This window comes from Saccoglossus kowalevskii, chromosome 6, assembly GCF_978046115.1.
Source record: "Saccoglossus kowalevskii chromosome 6, keSacKowa6.1, whole genome shotgun sequence".
Lineage (NCBI taxonomy): Eukaryota > Metazoa > Hemichordata > Enteropneusta > Harrimaniidae > Saccoglossus > Saccoglossus kowalevskii.
The window spans coordinates 28,031,637-28,049,940 of NC_140646.1; the positions used below are offsets into that span (position 1 = coordinate 28,031,637).

Genomic DNA, 18,304 nt, shown 5'->3' on the forward strand with positions numbered 1-18,304 from the left:
TGCGCACTACTTCATTAAACACAACTTCACAACAAAACCTAACAAGTAGAGAAACCCAATTAGTATAAATTTAATTGTGCAATACTATATTATATCAAACAGTAATGTGAGAAGTCCCCACAGTCACAGACAGCATACGTCAACGCATTCATGTAACCATACAATATCAGCACTGTATGATTAATACTAAAATAGACAGACACATTTTCCTCGTGTCTTCACATTTGAATTAAACGCATGTATGATACAGTAGTCTCAAAGAGACGTCAAAATTTACAATACGCGACTTTTACGTTGTTCATGCATCTATTCAACGGCTTACAATTGCCCTCATTACGTGTTACATCGGTGGCCGCACGGGGTGACGCATTCGAGCTGCCACCAAACCGTGACTTAGCATGGTAATCCCATATGTGTATTTTGTCATTATGTCATTACTTATATTACCGAGCTTTAGAAATATTGTACATTTTTTTTAAATTGCTTGTGCCACGATATTACACATTCGTAATGACTGCGGTTCTTTTTTGTTGAGAACACGTTGACGACTGACGTTTGTTTTGTTGTCTACAACAAAAGAAAGTACAAACAAAACATCGGTATAGAATAGAGATTGGTTTCCTAGCAAATCGCCCCTCACAAATTCTAATCGGACATGCATGGTAATCGTGCAAATGATATAAATTGGAATATTAGATACAACAAATAAGCTATGTATGATTTTGTTCTCATCGGCTGTGAGAGACAGACCGATGTGAAGCAGCTTCAATGCGTCAAATATTCTTACTACCTTAATATTTGTACTAATCTACAAACATAGAACGAAGAAAAAACACACAACCGATTGATGGATATAATCCTACTAGTTTTAAATTAGTCTTAGTTAGTCTACGTACAGTATAGAAAATTGAATCTTTTTAATGAAGCTGATACTTGACGATGTTGTATTACGACATTCGTAATACATGTACGCTCATCCAAATCTCATCAATATGCACCAATATTGAAATCCAGTCTAGTAATTTTCTTAATATCTGTACATCCACAATTTAAGATAGCGATTATGTAACCCATTGATATTAAAGTACAATGTTGTTTTTGTCATTCCTTCGGAAACCGGACTCGGAGCTGAGCAATATAATTTAAACCTCCATCGATTTGGTATTCAGGGAATTCAGAGGACAGATACAGTTTTATAACTGGAACAGTTTGATTTGATTTGTTTTCCATGGACAATCTAATCTGCTCTACTTGAAGAAAATTAAATACGAATAATACAGTTGCAAATCAAGAGAATCTGATGAATAAATCGATGCTCGTCTACGATAATCCATTTGAAGATAAGAATGTCGTACTGCGTGCTTTATTAAATATCTGCATAAAGTGGAATCTGTGTCGTATTTATTCAAAAACTGTCTTTCCCAGTATGAAAACATTTGTCAAATATTAAATTAAAAAAAGTTCATTGCATTTTGCCGCCAAATATTAAACTCCCTCGTCAATTGAAACGATACGTTATCAATAACAAATAAGACCCGTGTTAAGAAAATAAAAAAATCACAGAGACATGACAAATGTTAAAAAAAAATTATAGTTAAACTGTGATTAAAACTAAGACCTCTATTTAGTATTCATTCCATGTTGATGTGTTGACATTTATTGCTGCCCATCAGATGATGAGCCTGAGAATAAACATAATATCTGCTGGCGATCTTTACGATTTAACAGTTGGACATCCACCGAATCCCGTCGATATCGTCGGCAAGTAATATCAGAATAAATGATGGGAAATAGCATACCGGGAAGGGAATCCATTTGGCTTCATTTAGTATTGAAGACACGCTGGGTGATATTAACTCTTAGGTTAATAGAATAAATCTAATAATTGGCATGTGATGAAAATAATTAATAAGAAAGGAAACTGAAGTATTCTGTTACAAAACAACATCTGACACATAAATAGTTGAAACAAGACTATAGTCTGTGTGTCGCGTTTCTTATCAATACATTTACATATATCATGACACGACGTATATTATAATATCAGTCACATTATGCGTTGCCATAGTGATAATATTCAGACCTGAGCACTAAAATATTGAAGGAGATTTCAAATTAGTACCCTCGCTCTCATCGCCAGTTCGTTCATTTCCATTCCCAAATTCTATTTTACAATTGGTTATTTGATATATATATATATAGCAACTCCAAACTGCTGGCCAAATATTCACAGAATGACAAAGAGTAGAGTCCCTACTTACTGACGATTATCGTCTTATCAATCTCCTGCCCAACAAATTAAAAAACACAATTTATTGCACACTGCTCACTACTACATCACTAGATGTGTACGACGCACTTACTGGCTCGATGAACGATGTCAAAAAGAATGCTTGAATCAACCTATTTAGTTTTATTACACAACATAAAAGCTAATCTGCTGATCAAACCAAAATTGAATACGGATTTATCGACAATTCGAACAGCGCTAATGATCGACCAAGCCAATAAATACGTGAGAGATACTGCCACTACTTAACACATTGTATAGTGTAGGATTTCTACGACTCATCAATTATTGCCAAACCTTCAGTCTACACTGTAATGTTTATATAAAGATGTAAGTAACCCTACCTGTAATTTGCTACCAAAGTTTTCACAATACCACGATGGAAAATCATGCGTTAACAACACGAAAGTCTATATATAATTATATGAATACACCAACGTTATCAACTTTATATTGTATATATAATCAGTGTCAACTATTTCTGTTTTTGTCATTTATTACCTCAAATTTACTGTAACAATTGATATTTTGAAACAATGAAACACAAAAACATTGTTCAAATACTGTTTTAGTAAATTCATGACATTTTATATATACCATATTTTTTGATTACAAATAGTTTTACGTATTTGTATCGTATTTTGGTATCTGCGAATACAGCACTATGACACATTCACCTACGAACCCAGTAATGGACTTGTAATTAAGGACACGCAGGGTTTCTATTTGAATATATTAATAACTACGCGTTTTTCTATAGCGAAACGTGTATATTATATTCTTCTTTGTTAAATTCTACTCGGCTTGTTCACATTTTTTTTATTCTTCAAAACGCCAAAGGGCCTTCAAACAAATACACGGCTCAACAAATGGAAATTAGAGCCGCATAATCAAGGGAGTTTTCATTTGACGTTTTCTTCAGTACTGCAGCTGGGGGTCTAGTCTGACCCTTTGCCACGTTCGTACCAATTAGACGAGATTACGCTCTCGTCGCGTTTGTCCCAGAAACCACTTAAATGCTAAAATATGACAACTTTCCCACGATTTGTAGGATTTCGCCCGTGGCGTAAATCACTTCAATCCGACTTTTGAAAACACATGTATATATGCGGTGAACACGATGTCTTTTAACTGGAAACATTTCTCGTCTTAGCATCAGTATAATTAACATCAAACCATCATAAATTCCACAATTCGTACACTTATCCAAATGCGAAATATTCACTTGTTCTCGAACCATATTCGTACAACAATGACGAACGTGTACACATACATAGAGTCGTGCACTCAAAATGCGTAACATTTATTGCTTGCAGCAGTAACATATATATATTAAAACTATCCAACAATTAAATCGATAGAAAAACAACTACGCCAATTGTTTATTTCGTCGCACACAAATATACACAAGAAAAGTGTGGCGAGTTATCGCATACATTATGTTTACAGTCCAAGTCTATTAAGTTGATATACACCGAAGGAATTGTACAAATCTAATCAATTAATTACAATCCACATAATATTCCCTATGGCAGACCTAGAATGTCAATACACTTTTTAAATATCAACCTGATACAATATTATACGATTCCATCAATGCGATTAATTTTGCCAACATACACATATTTCCCAAGAAAATATATTCACGTAATCACTTGGCTTACATCGTTTCTCTAAAAAAAAGAAGTTATTAGGTCATGACGTCAAAGTTTAAAACAAATGTTGAAGTACCTACATCAGTACTGTCCCTTGGACACTTGTCCGATCCAGCGAATACGTTTCTTCGTTCTTTGTGCATCAGCTGGGTAGTTTTAGAATTAATAACCGTTTCATTGTTTTCCGGGCACTGATTGATGTCCACGTCACGCAGGTCTATGTCTATGCCGCTTGTACCTCTGAAAAAAAACACAGACAAAGAACGTTTGATTGTTGTATGCGTAGAGAAAGTGTAGGTCCATTTAACCATCTTATGTGTGTTATGATGTGTTGTGATGTAATTGTTGTTATTATAACAAAATAAATGATTCTAATCGAGTTAAAAAGATGGAGGTGGGATAATAAATATGTCATATTACTGTAAGGATTGGTAAACTGTCATACGAGCCCACATGTCAAGCCACACAAAGCATATGCGTCACATCTGTGGTGTGGTTTATATGTACATGTTCTATAAAGAGTCTAAAGCCATGAGACATTTAATTAGATTGGAAAACCAGCAGCTGTATCGAGAATACCAACGGAAATAACCGGCACAGGTTACCGTGAGAAGGTAGACAATCTTATTCTGTATCATTGGTTTGAATGATCTGTAGAATATACTATAATCACAAACAATAATTACATTCTGTTGGCTAATACAATTTTAACAAATATAAAATGAAAAATGCCTAAATCACATATATACGAGTATGAACACCGGGGATTGGAATTTACCAAGTCGCAAATGACTTGGTCATTCTTATTTGTTACTACCGATAACAATTGAAATAACATAATATCGTTATTGAACACATTTCCTGAAAAAGTGAATTCATTACTCAAAGACGACGAGATTATAGAATTAATAAAATGTAAAACAGTGATATGATGTTTAATGCAATCTGTCCATTATATCTTTCTGTGGTAAAGAACGAACACATATAATATGTCATCAATGACTCGAATTAATATTACATCAATTATTATAGGACTTTATAAAAACATATTCTTTTCAGCATTTCCCGTTCCCGATTATATAAATTGAATAAGACATAAGATTACACATACTACCAGCTTTCCAAGATTATCGAATTACTCAATCATAACAAATTACAGGAGATACAAAATAGTGTCTTAGTTGTATATCCCAACTCGATCACATGAGAGAGATTATCGCCAATGAAAAAATGTTGGGCATGTGAGTTGGGTTTTAAATACGTGAAATCTTGATATTATGATGGTAAAACAAAAGATGTCACATCCTACCAACTTTGACAATATTGAATACTGCAAAAATTGCAATTGTGTCCCAAGGATAGCTAGCAATGTTTAACAAAGTACAAGATTGAGTAACACTCTAGTACCAAGCCATAAAATAACCCCGAATTTATAAAATCTAAGCTTCTCAACTAAACCTGGTGAAAGTCGCCTCTAAATATTAACTAAAAGGGCCCCCCAATAAAATCCAAAGGTTTGATTCTCCTCTGGATGTTGTGATTTCTGAGCCTATTGTTTCGGGGCACCCATCCACAGCCTATCTAGAGAGGGTTTGGCATCTTGCAGGTTTGCCCTGCTTGTATCCGCATAGCAGTAAAATAGTTCCTTGCATCCTCCTTGCCGGCCCTAAATACACTTTCAATGCCCAAAACAGAAGAATTCAGGCAGTCTCAAGAAACACGAAATGTGATGGCTGTTTGTTTTTATCTATATTTCTGAGCTCTAACATCAGGAGTACAGAAACGTGTGGGTTTTACCTACATTTCGAATAAAGATCCATTGAAATATCTGACTCACACTACAATGCCTCCCTGAAGCTAAGCAGTCTCAAGAAACACGAAATGTGCTTTTATTGATGAATATTGATGGCTGTTTGTTTTTAACTATATTTCTGAGCTCTAACATCAGGAGTACTGAAACGTGTGGTTTTTACGTACATGTCGAATAAAGATCCATTGAAAGGGCCTGACTCTCACTATAATGCCTCCCTGAAAATACTGTTATTGCAGTATAGGGAGATTCTCCAATGAGTCTAGTCACTAAGGACAGTGACCAGGATGCTGTTTGCTCGATAAATATCACCATCACTGCTTCTTAAGAATTATAAGTCTGATTATTTGCTAGATCTATCTTTGCTAGATCTGCAATCATAGATAATTTGATAATTGAGTTAATATATTAGTGTACGTAATGTCAGTGCAATGGAATCTTCCCCAGTACCTGACCAATAATACAAACACTATGCAATTACTGAGATGGTGATGGAGGTCCCTTTGATACACCAATCTCTGTAGCCTCTCCAATGACTCTGGAAGGAGTAGCTCATCTGTACACTCCATGAGAGGCTCAGAAAAATGCTGGACACTTCCACGTGTGCATGTGGCTTTGTTGGCAATCAGTGTTAACATGATTAGATCAATTCTTGTAGTTTTAGCAGTACTGTAGTTGACAGAATGGGAATGCATACACATTACTCCAAGGAAAAATCTTATGTGACAGCCATATCTCGTCGTGTCTTCAATAACATACACTGTTTTTGTTGTTCTGATGGTTAGCTATCAGGTCCATGGATGAATCTTGCAAAAGACAGAACAATTGGTTCAAACTTCAGTCATTGTCTGCGCATTGATATGATAGTCCCTCTCTAAGGGGCCTGCAACAGGCTCCATGCACAATATGCAATACATGCTCCATCTAATGCCATCTACAAGTATCTGTAATAAATGTGATGGTCGGTCTGGATGGACTGAATGACAGCCAATCAAGGAAGTGTTTCCCGAAATTCTTTCTCAAAATACTGTTATTTTAATTGCGTCTTTGAATTGATGTCCAACCAACCTTCTTAGAATAGGAAAAAATCCTAAATCTTCCCATTAGCCAACAAAGAATGTGCCATGTATTGTTTTAAAGATCTGTGTTGATAGACAATGCTCTGGAGATAGGCAGATCAGAATCTGATCATAACGTGCATATGGAGTAATCTGCTTACGGTGGTGATGCAAGGGTACCATTGGTGGTGTCTGAATCAAATCTTGTTGCATGTTTGTATGTTAATAATGTACCTGTAATTAATATTGTATCCAACTGCTTGCAGTGACCTCTTGGTAAAACTGTGTAGTTATTCATAAAGCCGAACGCCATCAAGCGGTTGGAGTGGGAGATGCGGTCAGGGAGACTGGCTTCTCCCGTTTGTAAATCGATAATCTTATTTAAGTTGATATATGTAAAATCGTTTTCCGTAAGTGTTCTTACTTTGTGTGATGTTTGCAACAGGAAACACAAAATACAAACAAATCGTTTTGCTTTCCATTTATGAATTTCATGTGCGGAAATCTATTGATGGTGTCTACTTGGTTTGGGTGGGTGTTTTTTTGTTTGTTTGTGACTGACAGTTATTTTGATTAGTGAAATTCAATCAAACATTAAGACTGTTGCCTATGGATAATCAATTAGTGATCTTCAATCTATTGGGGATAAGCGCCATGTTGTGTGAACGAGATTTCACGCCAGCTCTGATTTACAACTATGCCATGTTTCAAGCTGTGTTAAATGCGCTTAAAGACATTTTATTCCACCACGCATTCCAATAATGAGCAAACATTACACGTATAGCTACGTTATACACTAAGATAAAATATATTACTGTACATCACATATACAACTTTATACAATTCATTGATCCAATAGTCAGTTAATAAACAGAATCGCATCGAATTTATGACAATTCATTGACAAATCTAGTCAATCTGTGTTTTGACATTGATTTATGTTCGAAGAATGGCAAACATCCCAAGCAGGAAGTACAATAAGAGTAATAGAATTTATTTTATCGATATAAGATTATTTTATAGCCGGAAACAGGACCATATATTTCGAAAAATATTCACAAGAATTAGTTGTTAACGTCAGGGGTTTAATTGTACTTATATGGTTGTGGATTTGAAACTCTTTGCGGCTGAAGGTCATAATTAAAGCCTGGTGAGTTAAAAACGAAACAATTGGCTGATCAGTGGTTGTGCTAGATAAAACGGGATCAATTTTAAACTTCTGGTTCTCGTTGTTCTTATACTCCGTTCCGGTAAATTGGACACAGTTTTCTGATTTTTTTCTGATTTTTTTCTCTCATAAAGAAATCCATGTCATTTGCCATGAATTATTCGTGCATTATAAACAGTTTATCAAACGGTGTGCAAGTCAAGGGAGTGTGTAATGTGCATGCATGTAATGCACCTTGTTAATTGATGGCGGCCATCTTTGATTTCGACCAAGACAGCACCATGGCCCAATCTAGCGAAAATTTTATGGATTAATTGTGAATAACTGGTCTGCGTGAAACCGACAATCTTTATACTCAACGAAACTGTTACATTATTAATATCTGGCCAAACATTAATACTGTTGACTATGGAAATTATATTATCGGCCTCTTTGATACACATGATGAATCTGACCCAGTGATTAAACAACAGAAATTCATGCCACGCAAATCATACATATACATATCAATTACTAATTCAATTAGCTATGTGTCAATGCTCATCACAGAAAACGTCATCAAATGAATAATATTGGAGCGGGAAAAAAAGCACCAGACCAATAGGAAAGCTTAATGACTGATTTTGAAAGTTGAATTCGAAAACAAAAGAAGGTGACAGATAACACAGGCGATACGAATAATATGAATACCCTGCGCTCGGTCATCTGTTATGATACAGCTGCTCAAAAGAAAAAAAAAAGAAAAAAAAAGACGACGTTAATCGACCACGTTAACCACGTTATGATTGGCAGAAGTTCATAATATGGATGTCAAAGGCTGACACTCTCTTCCAGCAATGTAATGGCATACAAACCACTTCTGCGGCTTTAAAAGCCTGCCAAGAGAGGGGGTGCAATAATTGATATCCCCACGTGACTATATAGTCGTATGGTTTATTTAGAGCACTCTCAATACATACACAATATGATTTTTATTTTTCAATAATTTATACTACCCGAGAGGGAAAAAATGAAATATGTCAACTCAGTGCCATTACTAATGGAAATACCAACACATAGCAAGATACCACTACGGGGGGGGGGGGGGGATCGTGAATGTATATTTCTTTACTTTCGAAGGTATAGAGCATATAATATACACATCATAACGTTTGGAAGGTGTCTAAGTGTGGCATCTTTATACTCAATAAATCTTTCTCATAATTAACAGTCAGTCTCTCTTAAATTAATTGTTATATTATCTGCCACATAATCCTATATCATGGCTCATAGTAAGAATACTACATATACATACAGAATAAAATAACGAATCAAGTGAATTCAACAAATATGAATTGTAAGAATGAAGTGCCTGGCTTTCGTATGAAATAACTGTGGTGCAACGTCTAGATACAGATGTCATTATTGCGTACGTCTGTATGTTTCTTTAGTTACGTCTTCATCTTCATTACGATTCGTCCGAAGTAGCTGATAGCAGTAATTGTGCAACAAATGATAACATTATTACGCCGAAATATATTGTTACTGCCAGCAAACTTATTATCTAGGGTATTATTTTCTGGTCTTCCGGGACTAATTTCAGGAAGCCGGCAATCAGAGAGATAACCGACAATAAAGGCAATCAAGTGAAATACGTACGTGATTTGACGTTTTAATTGCGTTGATGCCGGAGTGGCGATTACTATTTCTATTAAAGACAAGTCGGTCGCTAAATTAGATTGGTGGCCCGGAGAGACTCATGGTGACAGGCTCTTGTAAAGTCGAAGAAAGGATATAATCACTTCTATCCATTACACGTGAAACATAAAAAGCTCGAACAGCTTTTAATGGGGTCTGAGGTTAGAAAACAGTTTGAGTGGCATTGACTACTTTAAAATGTCCAATGAGAAAAAACAAACAAAAACAGCGCAACTTAGAGAATATTTGATTGGCACGTCTTGATTTGTTCAGCCGGTTCCTCATCTCAGCGATTAGTGCATTAATGCCCACGTGTCGGGAAGTATGGATATCTTGTCGATACTGTCGCTCGATCAATGACTTTCATAATCACATGCTTGCCAACCGACGATGACGTTCATGAAGTCATTGTGTAAAACATTTTTGAGACAAGCTAGTAAGCCGTGCATTGCGTGGGCATTTTGCACGATAGATTTAGACATGGTTACTAGAAGAACCGTTATTTAGATGTGATAATGGACAATTTCTTTTGCTTGTAGTAGCCTACTATTTTGTTATTTTATCATCTCCAAATCAATAGTCATGGAACACTCCCTCTATCGACAATATATGTCAGTCGACACATTATGCAGTGGTTAATATACAATATCGATATATAATAGTGATTGTGATGACATGTTAATACAAATAATAATGAACTCAATATGACGTGGCACTGAACCGGTTAAAAATAATTATGAGGAAACTTAACGCTGCGATTAATGTCGTGATTTGACGCTTAGCTTGTTGCTAATTAATATTAATTAATGTTACAATATGTCATCAACGCTGTGGCTCTACTGCATTATAACTTATTGCGTTCAAACAATGCAAAACACCTTATGCAATTTTATGATTTTTGAATAATGACAATTTGCTATTTCTATGACGTCATTCTATTAATAATAATATGTCAATTTTTTTCATAAGTCATAATTATGATTCGTTATAAAAATCATGACTACTCAATTTATTAATATTTTCCAGTGTTATGATGAATTGCCGTTTTATTCCAGTAATCATAAACAATTATTCATAATTAACGAATAAAACACTTTGGATGTTAAGCGCCATCAAATTGTAGACGTCATTTCAATTTATGATGATAGGTGCCTAACGAAATCAATTCCAATCACCAGCAAGCCATGTTATCCTCATTTGTTTTCTATACTACGTAAGCGTTGTATGAAATGAATTAAGTTGTTTTTATTATATACTTGCTATTATTTACACAGGCAAATATACACCAAATGCGTAACAAATAACAATTGCGGGAAATGGATACGTGCATGTTCCACTTGACCTAGATATCTGACCCTAGAGCAGAATAAAATCTACACATAAATATTTCACAACGTATATACATACATCACGATATGAAAACACCTCGTGACGATCTGGAAAAACACACACACACACACACAGGGATCTGTTTTACAATATTAGATTGCAGATATATAAGCCATGCGCGGGAACCAAATCGAAATTGGCACCACCCTAAACAAGAATTATGGCTCGTAAATGAGCAATTTCCCGGGAATCACTTGAAACCAGACCCCGTATATTGTGCCGCACTGGCTGCAACAATAGTATATTGTAGATGCATGGTAAATAATTAAACGACCTTTATAACAGCAGCCGTTCATCTATTAGTCACCAGAAACACGATTCAATTTTAAAGTACATATAGCCAGTCGTCAACTTGTTTGTGGTTTCTAATTTCTACTGGTATGCACTATATACATCGTCAATTTCACTTACACCAACTTGGTGGTAATCGAGAAATGACACGAGCGTTGGGAACAATACTGACACTCGGTCTATTATAGTCGGCGCTGTAAACATAAGAATTCGCTGTATCGAATAACGACGACGATCAAACGGGAAACACAACGGTAGCTAGACAGCGAATGATGAAAATCAATCAGTTGCTTCAGAAACACGGTTCTGTGGATGTCATGCGCCACGGGGTAACGTAAATCAATAACGTTGACGCAGTATAATTTAACAACAAATTTATAATGGCCTAATGTGATTCAGCACTGTTATGTTCGAGAATTAATAAAAAAAAATATTGAATGATTTCTTTCCTGAACTAATCCAAGTAAATAAAGCAACGCTTCACATAGTATTTCGACGGAAAGGCTTCCTGTAATTATATTTCTCTAAGTAGGAGATTGACCTTAGTCGACCCAGACTTCTATAATTCATCTATATTTTCAATAATTCGCCTTAAAATCCATTTAAAAAGAGTATATGTCCTCTATTCCTCCAGGCTAAGACAACACACATATCCATTTTGAGTGTTTATTGTACGTGTATATTACATATTTTGAGACTAATTATCTATCACACGTATTACCACGGGGCATTCAGAGAATACGGTTAGATGTCATCGATAACATGGTGTAGTATGTATACCTATAGTACACATTCACAGATTCCTTCTATAGAAATGAATGCATAGACGCATTATTATATGTGTTATTTGAACCTGCCTGACCAGAATGCACAATACAAGACTATGGAGAATAACGCAATAAACCCCTGACCATTTAATATATAAACAACTAATGGTTGAAACTATTATGTTGACAGTGAGTATTTGACGGATCAGCCACGAATACACTCAAATGACAAGTGAACCTTTGGATGAACGCCGAGACGTGTCTTTACTGTGTCTACGTGCTTTAATAGTTAAACCCATTGGCGCTATGCGAAGTTCTTCAGAACAGACACCCCTCCTAATGATCTCCCAATGAAGGCAATCAACGAGATAACACGAATAATTTAAGAAGGCCACATACGTATACTGCTTCTTAGTCATAAGTTCAGATTTGTATAGATTTAATGATTACGATTTTGAAACAGACGTTTTATGTAACATATATTAAAAAATGGAATAGCAGATCTAGTTTACTATCTGACAGTGAGTTCCTAGACATTCGATGTGATTAGGTCATCTCACAAAAGCTAATAGATTTTGTAGACATACTTCTGCAGCAGGTACATCATAGAAGAAGATACAAGAGCACTACAGACGTGTAGTAGGCTTCTTTTACATAATTTAACCTTGGATAATTTTTTGAAGAAACATGAGTAAAGCGTAACAAGCAGGTGTTTCTTGTGAACACGCTGTAAAGCATTTCAATTCAAAAGTGGTCGGTCGAATTGTAAAGATTTAATGAAACCACGGATTCGGCTAAGCATAATAAATCACAGCTTACAAAGAAATGCCGAAATATCCAACGATTTTCACATTGCACCGCTATCTTCATCATTCACATCAGCAATCACTCAACTAGTAATTATTTGAGACTCACATGTAGGAAAAACACCCCCTTCTTTGAATGCACGTAAATGAAACTGTGGACGTGCAAACCTTTTCATCGACGACTTATTATTAAATACATTTTGTATGATTATACACTTATTATAACTTTTATTGTCGGTATCACAAAGATAATTTTGTGGACCTCTCTGTCAATAATTATCTAAACTAGACAACAAGTCAGAATATCAAATAAGTAATAAATTCATAATAATATCTTCGGGCGGAAGTTAGAATTTCCAGGTTCAATCAAGTGTTTCTTTTGTGTACAAATCCAATTTTCCGATTTGGTATTTATCAAGTTACGAAGAAATTTTAACATACTAGTGCCATTTGTTTTAGCAGACAAAAAGAAATATGTGCTGGCTGTTGAATTCAAAACAGGGCCCTGGATTAGCAGCGAATTAAAACAAAAACTCACTTTCAAACCCTATAGTGTTTTAATTTACTGTTATTGAGATTCGAAAATAAGGGCAAATAAAGAGAAAAACACTAGTATAAGTCATAAATATAAATACTTCATTGCAATATTTGTCAACACACAAAATATTCGACTTTTGTATTTCATCAAAGTCTTACATGATACTTTTGCAGCATATAGAAACCGAAACTTGTGTCGTGACCAACGATTCGTGGCAGTACACACACTTGAAAGGCAATCTTACCATTGATTTCCATGATGGGAAATTGAATTTCATTGAGTTTAATGTAACAAAAAAATCATTCAAGTTGACTATACACGTAACAGACTGGTCAACATTGTTCATCAATTGGCTGACAACTGTGTAACATCACTACCGAGAAGAACCAGCAAAATAAAATGAACCAAAAATTTCCATTGATTGGCATTCAGTACACATGTCTTGAAGGAAATGTAGGATATATCACATACAGGAAATGGAAACATTTCATCATTCAGAACACATAAACTTAATGTCATCTCCGGAAATTAGGCGGACTCACTTCGCTGCCGTGATTTTCATTGGTTTGATTCTATTACAGTACTATTCTGTGTCAGAGTACTGCTTCATCTTTACCTGGGGATGCGACATTGTTATTCCTGAATAATAAGTCTGTTTGAACGCGCAATACAATTAATTGTCCAATTATAATGATAGCTGTAGGTGGACAATTGGTAATTGGACATTCCCTCAGAGAAATATGCAATCAATCATACCCAGACAATCCAACATTCTGTTGAAATTCAACGATAAACAGTCGTGTATCACATTGTTGCGATATTGAACTTACTTGAAAAAATATGTATTGTTTTTATAGCCCAGGAAAGGCACTGTGTAAGTCATCATCCATATATTGCCACCACCACAGTCAAAATACGGCAGGCTCCAGTGACCGTTTTCATAGTTAATTATTATACTTTCATCATACGCTGTTTCTGCCACTGATGTAGCATTATGACGTAAAGTTGTTGTACCTATAGATAAAGAAAGTACATATTTTGGTGAACAGGATGTCTGTTTAAAAGTTGAAGTAGCTAGACAGACATAATAATATATGATTAAAAAAATACGTTTCGTATATGAAGACTGAAATCGAAAGTACGGATTGCATTAGACGAACAGGAAGTGTATAATATGTATACGTGAACACAAATATTCAGAATGAGCCGTAGAAGAGATGAAAGGCATATTTATTTGGCTATTAAAGTCATATGCTGACTTGTTAGTGCCATTTGTCAAGATAAAACCCCATTACACTGATATATCAAGTGCTGAAGTATGAATACCAAGACGATGGTTCAGTACCACTGCACTACTTTTGTATGGATTGATATGCAAGTTAGGTGATTAATATGCACAGATTTAAACAAGAAATTATTAAGTTCATGAAATATCAGTAGATAACTGTAAATTGGATGACATATGCGACTGTGCATTCTGAGCCAATAGCAGTACTTGTACTATCATTGATATTCTCCAATTATTCCTTGAGCATTCCTTGAAAAGAACTAGTATAATTTATGCGATTTTTTTGGCAGGAAATTGGAAGAAAACTGCTACTTTAAAGTTAATTACACATATTATGAATACATATCAATATGTTTCTGAGCATACTAGAATCATTATAGTGATATGAGATGCGGACGTTAAAATAAACTACGACTTGGTCGTGGTTATTAACAAATCTGAATCGTAGGTCACAACAAATCAGTAAGCGAACGCAATTTAATGAAAAGAGCATTTAACCCTAAAAAGACCGTCCGTGGCACGCGTGACTGTGTTCTATGTAGTATGCTTAGATGCCTAATTATTACCGTGCGGCAAAGAAAATGCCTTAGGCACCGAACTTTTCATGCGATCAATTTTCTAGATGGCTGAACAATATTTACTACGCTGTGTTCTTTCACACATTAATGTAAGCTTGTCTGGATGTTGGACTTCATTTTTCCGGGCACCATTTCTCGTAACTCATTCATCAAATGTAATATTTTTTTTATTTAGCATTGGGTTGGTAACAACCTCTTCAAAACTAAATCATTTGTTCTTGTTGAGGTTTTAGCTTGTCATAATGTGTATAACAGCAATGAATTTATATATTTCAGGTCTAACAGAAATGGTTTCTGAAAATAGGATTTTTTAACGATGTCAGTGAAAAAAAGGCTCGTGTTCCAATTTTTGTTAATTTTCCGATTATTTCTGCTTGTCAGACTGTTTAAAACATGACCAGATCAAAATTAACAATATAGTTCACGCACAGTTCGTGACCATTTGGTAAATTGCAGAATAAAATCACATTTATTTTGTATAAACAAGTATTTTGATATGATTGAATTGGACAGTTAGTAATTCCAAAATTGTAATTTACTTTGGAATTATTGCTGCTTTGACCAAGCATAGCGCTGCTCTTTATGTCCAGATTATCTATCACGTTACAACAGAAACAGTTGTCATGGAGAATATGCTGATTGTAAGACTGACTATCGGCGTTACAAATACAACTGTGTGTTATACAACAACATTTTACCGTAAATCCCCATTGAAGTACAACACTGTGTTTACCATGGTTTTGATACATTCAAATATAGAACCAAATCCCCCAGGAGACAGTTTTCTTCTGATAATTTTGGCTATGTACTAATAACGTCACTGGTAATACATTGATCACATACGTGGTCACTTATCTACAAGGAAACCTCTCTTACGGCTAATAAATAAACTTGTATCACGGGCGGCGCTTCTAAAGCAACCCTTACTAGGCCTTTATCAGTTGCTAGCGAAAAATTGAATTAACATGGAGCCGTTGCTTGAATGACATTGCCACCTTTCAGGGAAGGAAACATTAGACAGATGTTACTAGAAGCTTGGCAAGGGTATTGCATTTTTTTTAAATACACATGATAACGATCTAACGTTATGTGCAATTTGTGTATATATTAGATTGACTTGGTGTACCAGCGGTTCACGGAAAGGAATTACTAAGGAAAATAACAAAGCAAAGCTTATCGAATCACAAACGCCTATCAAACGTTATCTGCTACACGACCTTTCTAATTCTATAAAATTATACTGTGTTGGATTTCGGTTTATACTCGAGCATACTTTATCATAGATTCCTTCATTATTCAGTGGGATTTGCATGGACAAACTAATCTGTATTCCTCATTTTGTTTCCTGCTTCATGTTTGATGCGTCTAAAATCCGTTTATTGGACTTCTCGCCAAACCACAATGCCATAAGCCGGTCTTTCATCGTAGCGCCTCCGGAGAAATCTAAGAGTGTGTATTGTTGTGAGGGAAAATCTACGCTGGTCGTACGTGTGTGATTAGTGTAACCTTGTCACGAGATCCTTTGTCAAGGCACCGTATGGGTTTATCGAGTATATTTGGTTTTAAAGGTGATACAGAATTGCAAATCATTCCCACGCGTGATAGCAGATAGACATAATAACAAATGTTGTACCATGACACGACCCAGAGTAGTACAAAAAAGGTTTCACCCTTGCTACTTTTCTTCGCTTTGTAGATTATGAATTTGTTACAGATATCCCCTACGTGGAATGTGATTTTATCGTTTGAATGTGGGTAATAGAAATGCACTTCATGTCAACGGAATCGTATCGAGGTGGTGGTAACTAAGATAACATTATAGATACATGTTATTGAAATTTAGAGATTGCCTTTGTAAAATCTGACAATGGTTCTTGATGAGTTGTGGAATAGATCGTTCATGCGATTAAATCTTTGACAATTTATAAAAAATAATCAATTTACTGGCTGGTTGGACTTCAATTCCAAGACCTTACTTTGAATAAGAAAATAAAAATCATTGAATGAATTTTAATGTGACCATGCTGTCTTTGCTAACCTTAGTTTGAACTCTTGCAAATTGAAGAAGATGAACTAAAAAATAGGAACGGTTTAACATGAATGTTCAACTAGCTCAACGCATATATTAGAACCACGTGTTATTCCTATGATGTCATTCTGCTCAAAGTGGCGTTACCTAATATCGATTTAGATATCTTCATGTGAGTGTTTTTGAAGGTTAAAATGAACGTTACTACAAAGTTACTATAAACGTGTCATGAGTTATTTTTACGGACACTAGTTTGTGAGCAGCAGAATGTTCAAGTTATGCAAATGACGACATTGATATTCAGGCGCTGCATTAATCGCACACATTTATGGACGCTCATTTACCTAGAGGTTTCTAAATATGTTTAATTACACTATGTCTGATTTCATGCCAAGTGCAATTCGGTTGTAGAAGTCAGCACGACATGTCACTCACACATATTATTGATTTACCCATAATATAATTGTGGATTCTTTATTCGGCGCAAATGACACAAAAAACTGTTTTTGTGTCTTTGACAAAGTAAACACACCAATATGTCTGCATAGGCATGACATATTAGTGGAAAAAGGTTTGTATCGTCAATTACTTTAACATTAAAATATATATTGAAAGAGAAATTGCAATATAGTTTACGTATTTACGCAATTTGAATCAACGTACTATCTGTGAAACAAAAGTAATGTGATTTGAAGGAAAACTAGCATTTTGATATACGCGTCGACTGATGAGAAGTGACATCTCCCGGCCAGATTTATGCATGACCTTTTCGATAACAGTTTTCCGATCAATTGCATTCATATCAGTTTGCTGCCAGTTCGTGCATGCCTGGTCACGGACTTTATTCTGAATAAGAGTTTAAATTCATTAGTTAATGAAGCGGGTGGAAACAATTCGGTGGGAGTTTGTGCTTGGTGACCGGTACACCTTAATAAACAACTAGGCGCCACAAACAGGAAT

The 18,304-nt window shown here is 35.3% G+C and overlaps 1 protein-coding gene across 3 annotated transcripts in view; it reads right to left on the reverse strand.

Annotated features, from left to right (window-relative positions):
* Positions 1-18,304, reverse strand: part of LOC100375075 (putative G protein-coupled receptor CG31760) — a 115,634-nt gene that overhangs the window by 16,898 nt on the left and 80,432 nt on the right. For all 3 annotated transcript variants that reach the window (XR_014929701.1, XM_085500305.1, XM_085500303.1), the window contains exons 3-4: positions 14,280-14,463; positions 4,026-4,185 (exon numbers count right to left, since the gene is read on the reverse strand). Coding sequence is in view for 2 of the 3 variants with exons in the window: in XM_085500305.1 (XP_085356431.1) it covers positions 4,026-4,185; positions 14,280-14,463 (344 nt within the window). In the remaining variant the exon portion in view is untranslated. The remainder of the gene's footprint in view (positions 1-4,025; positions 4,186-14,279; positions 14,464-18,304) is intronic.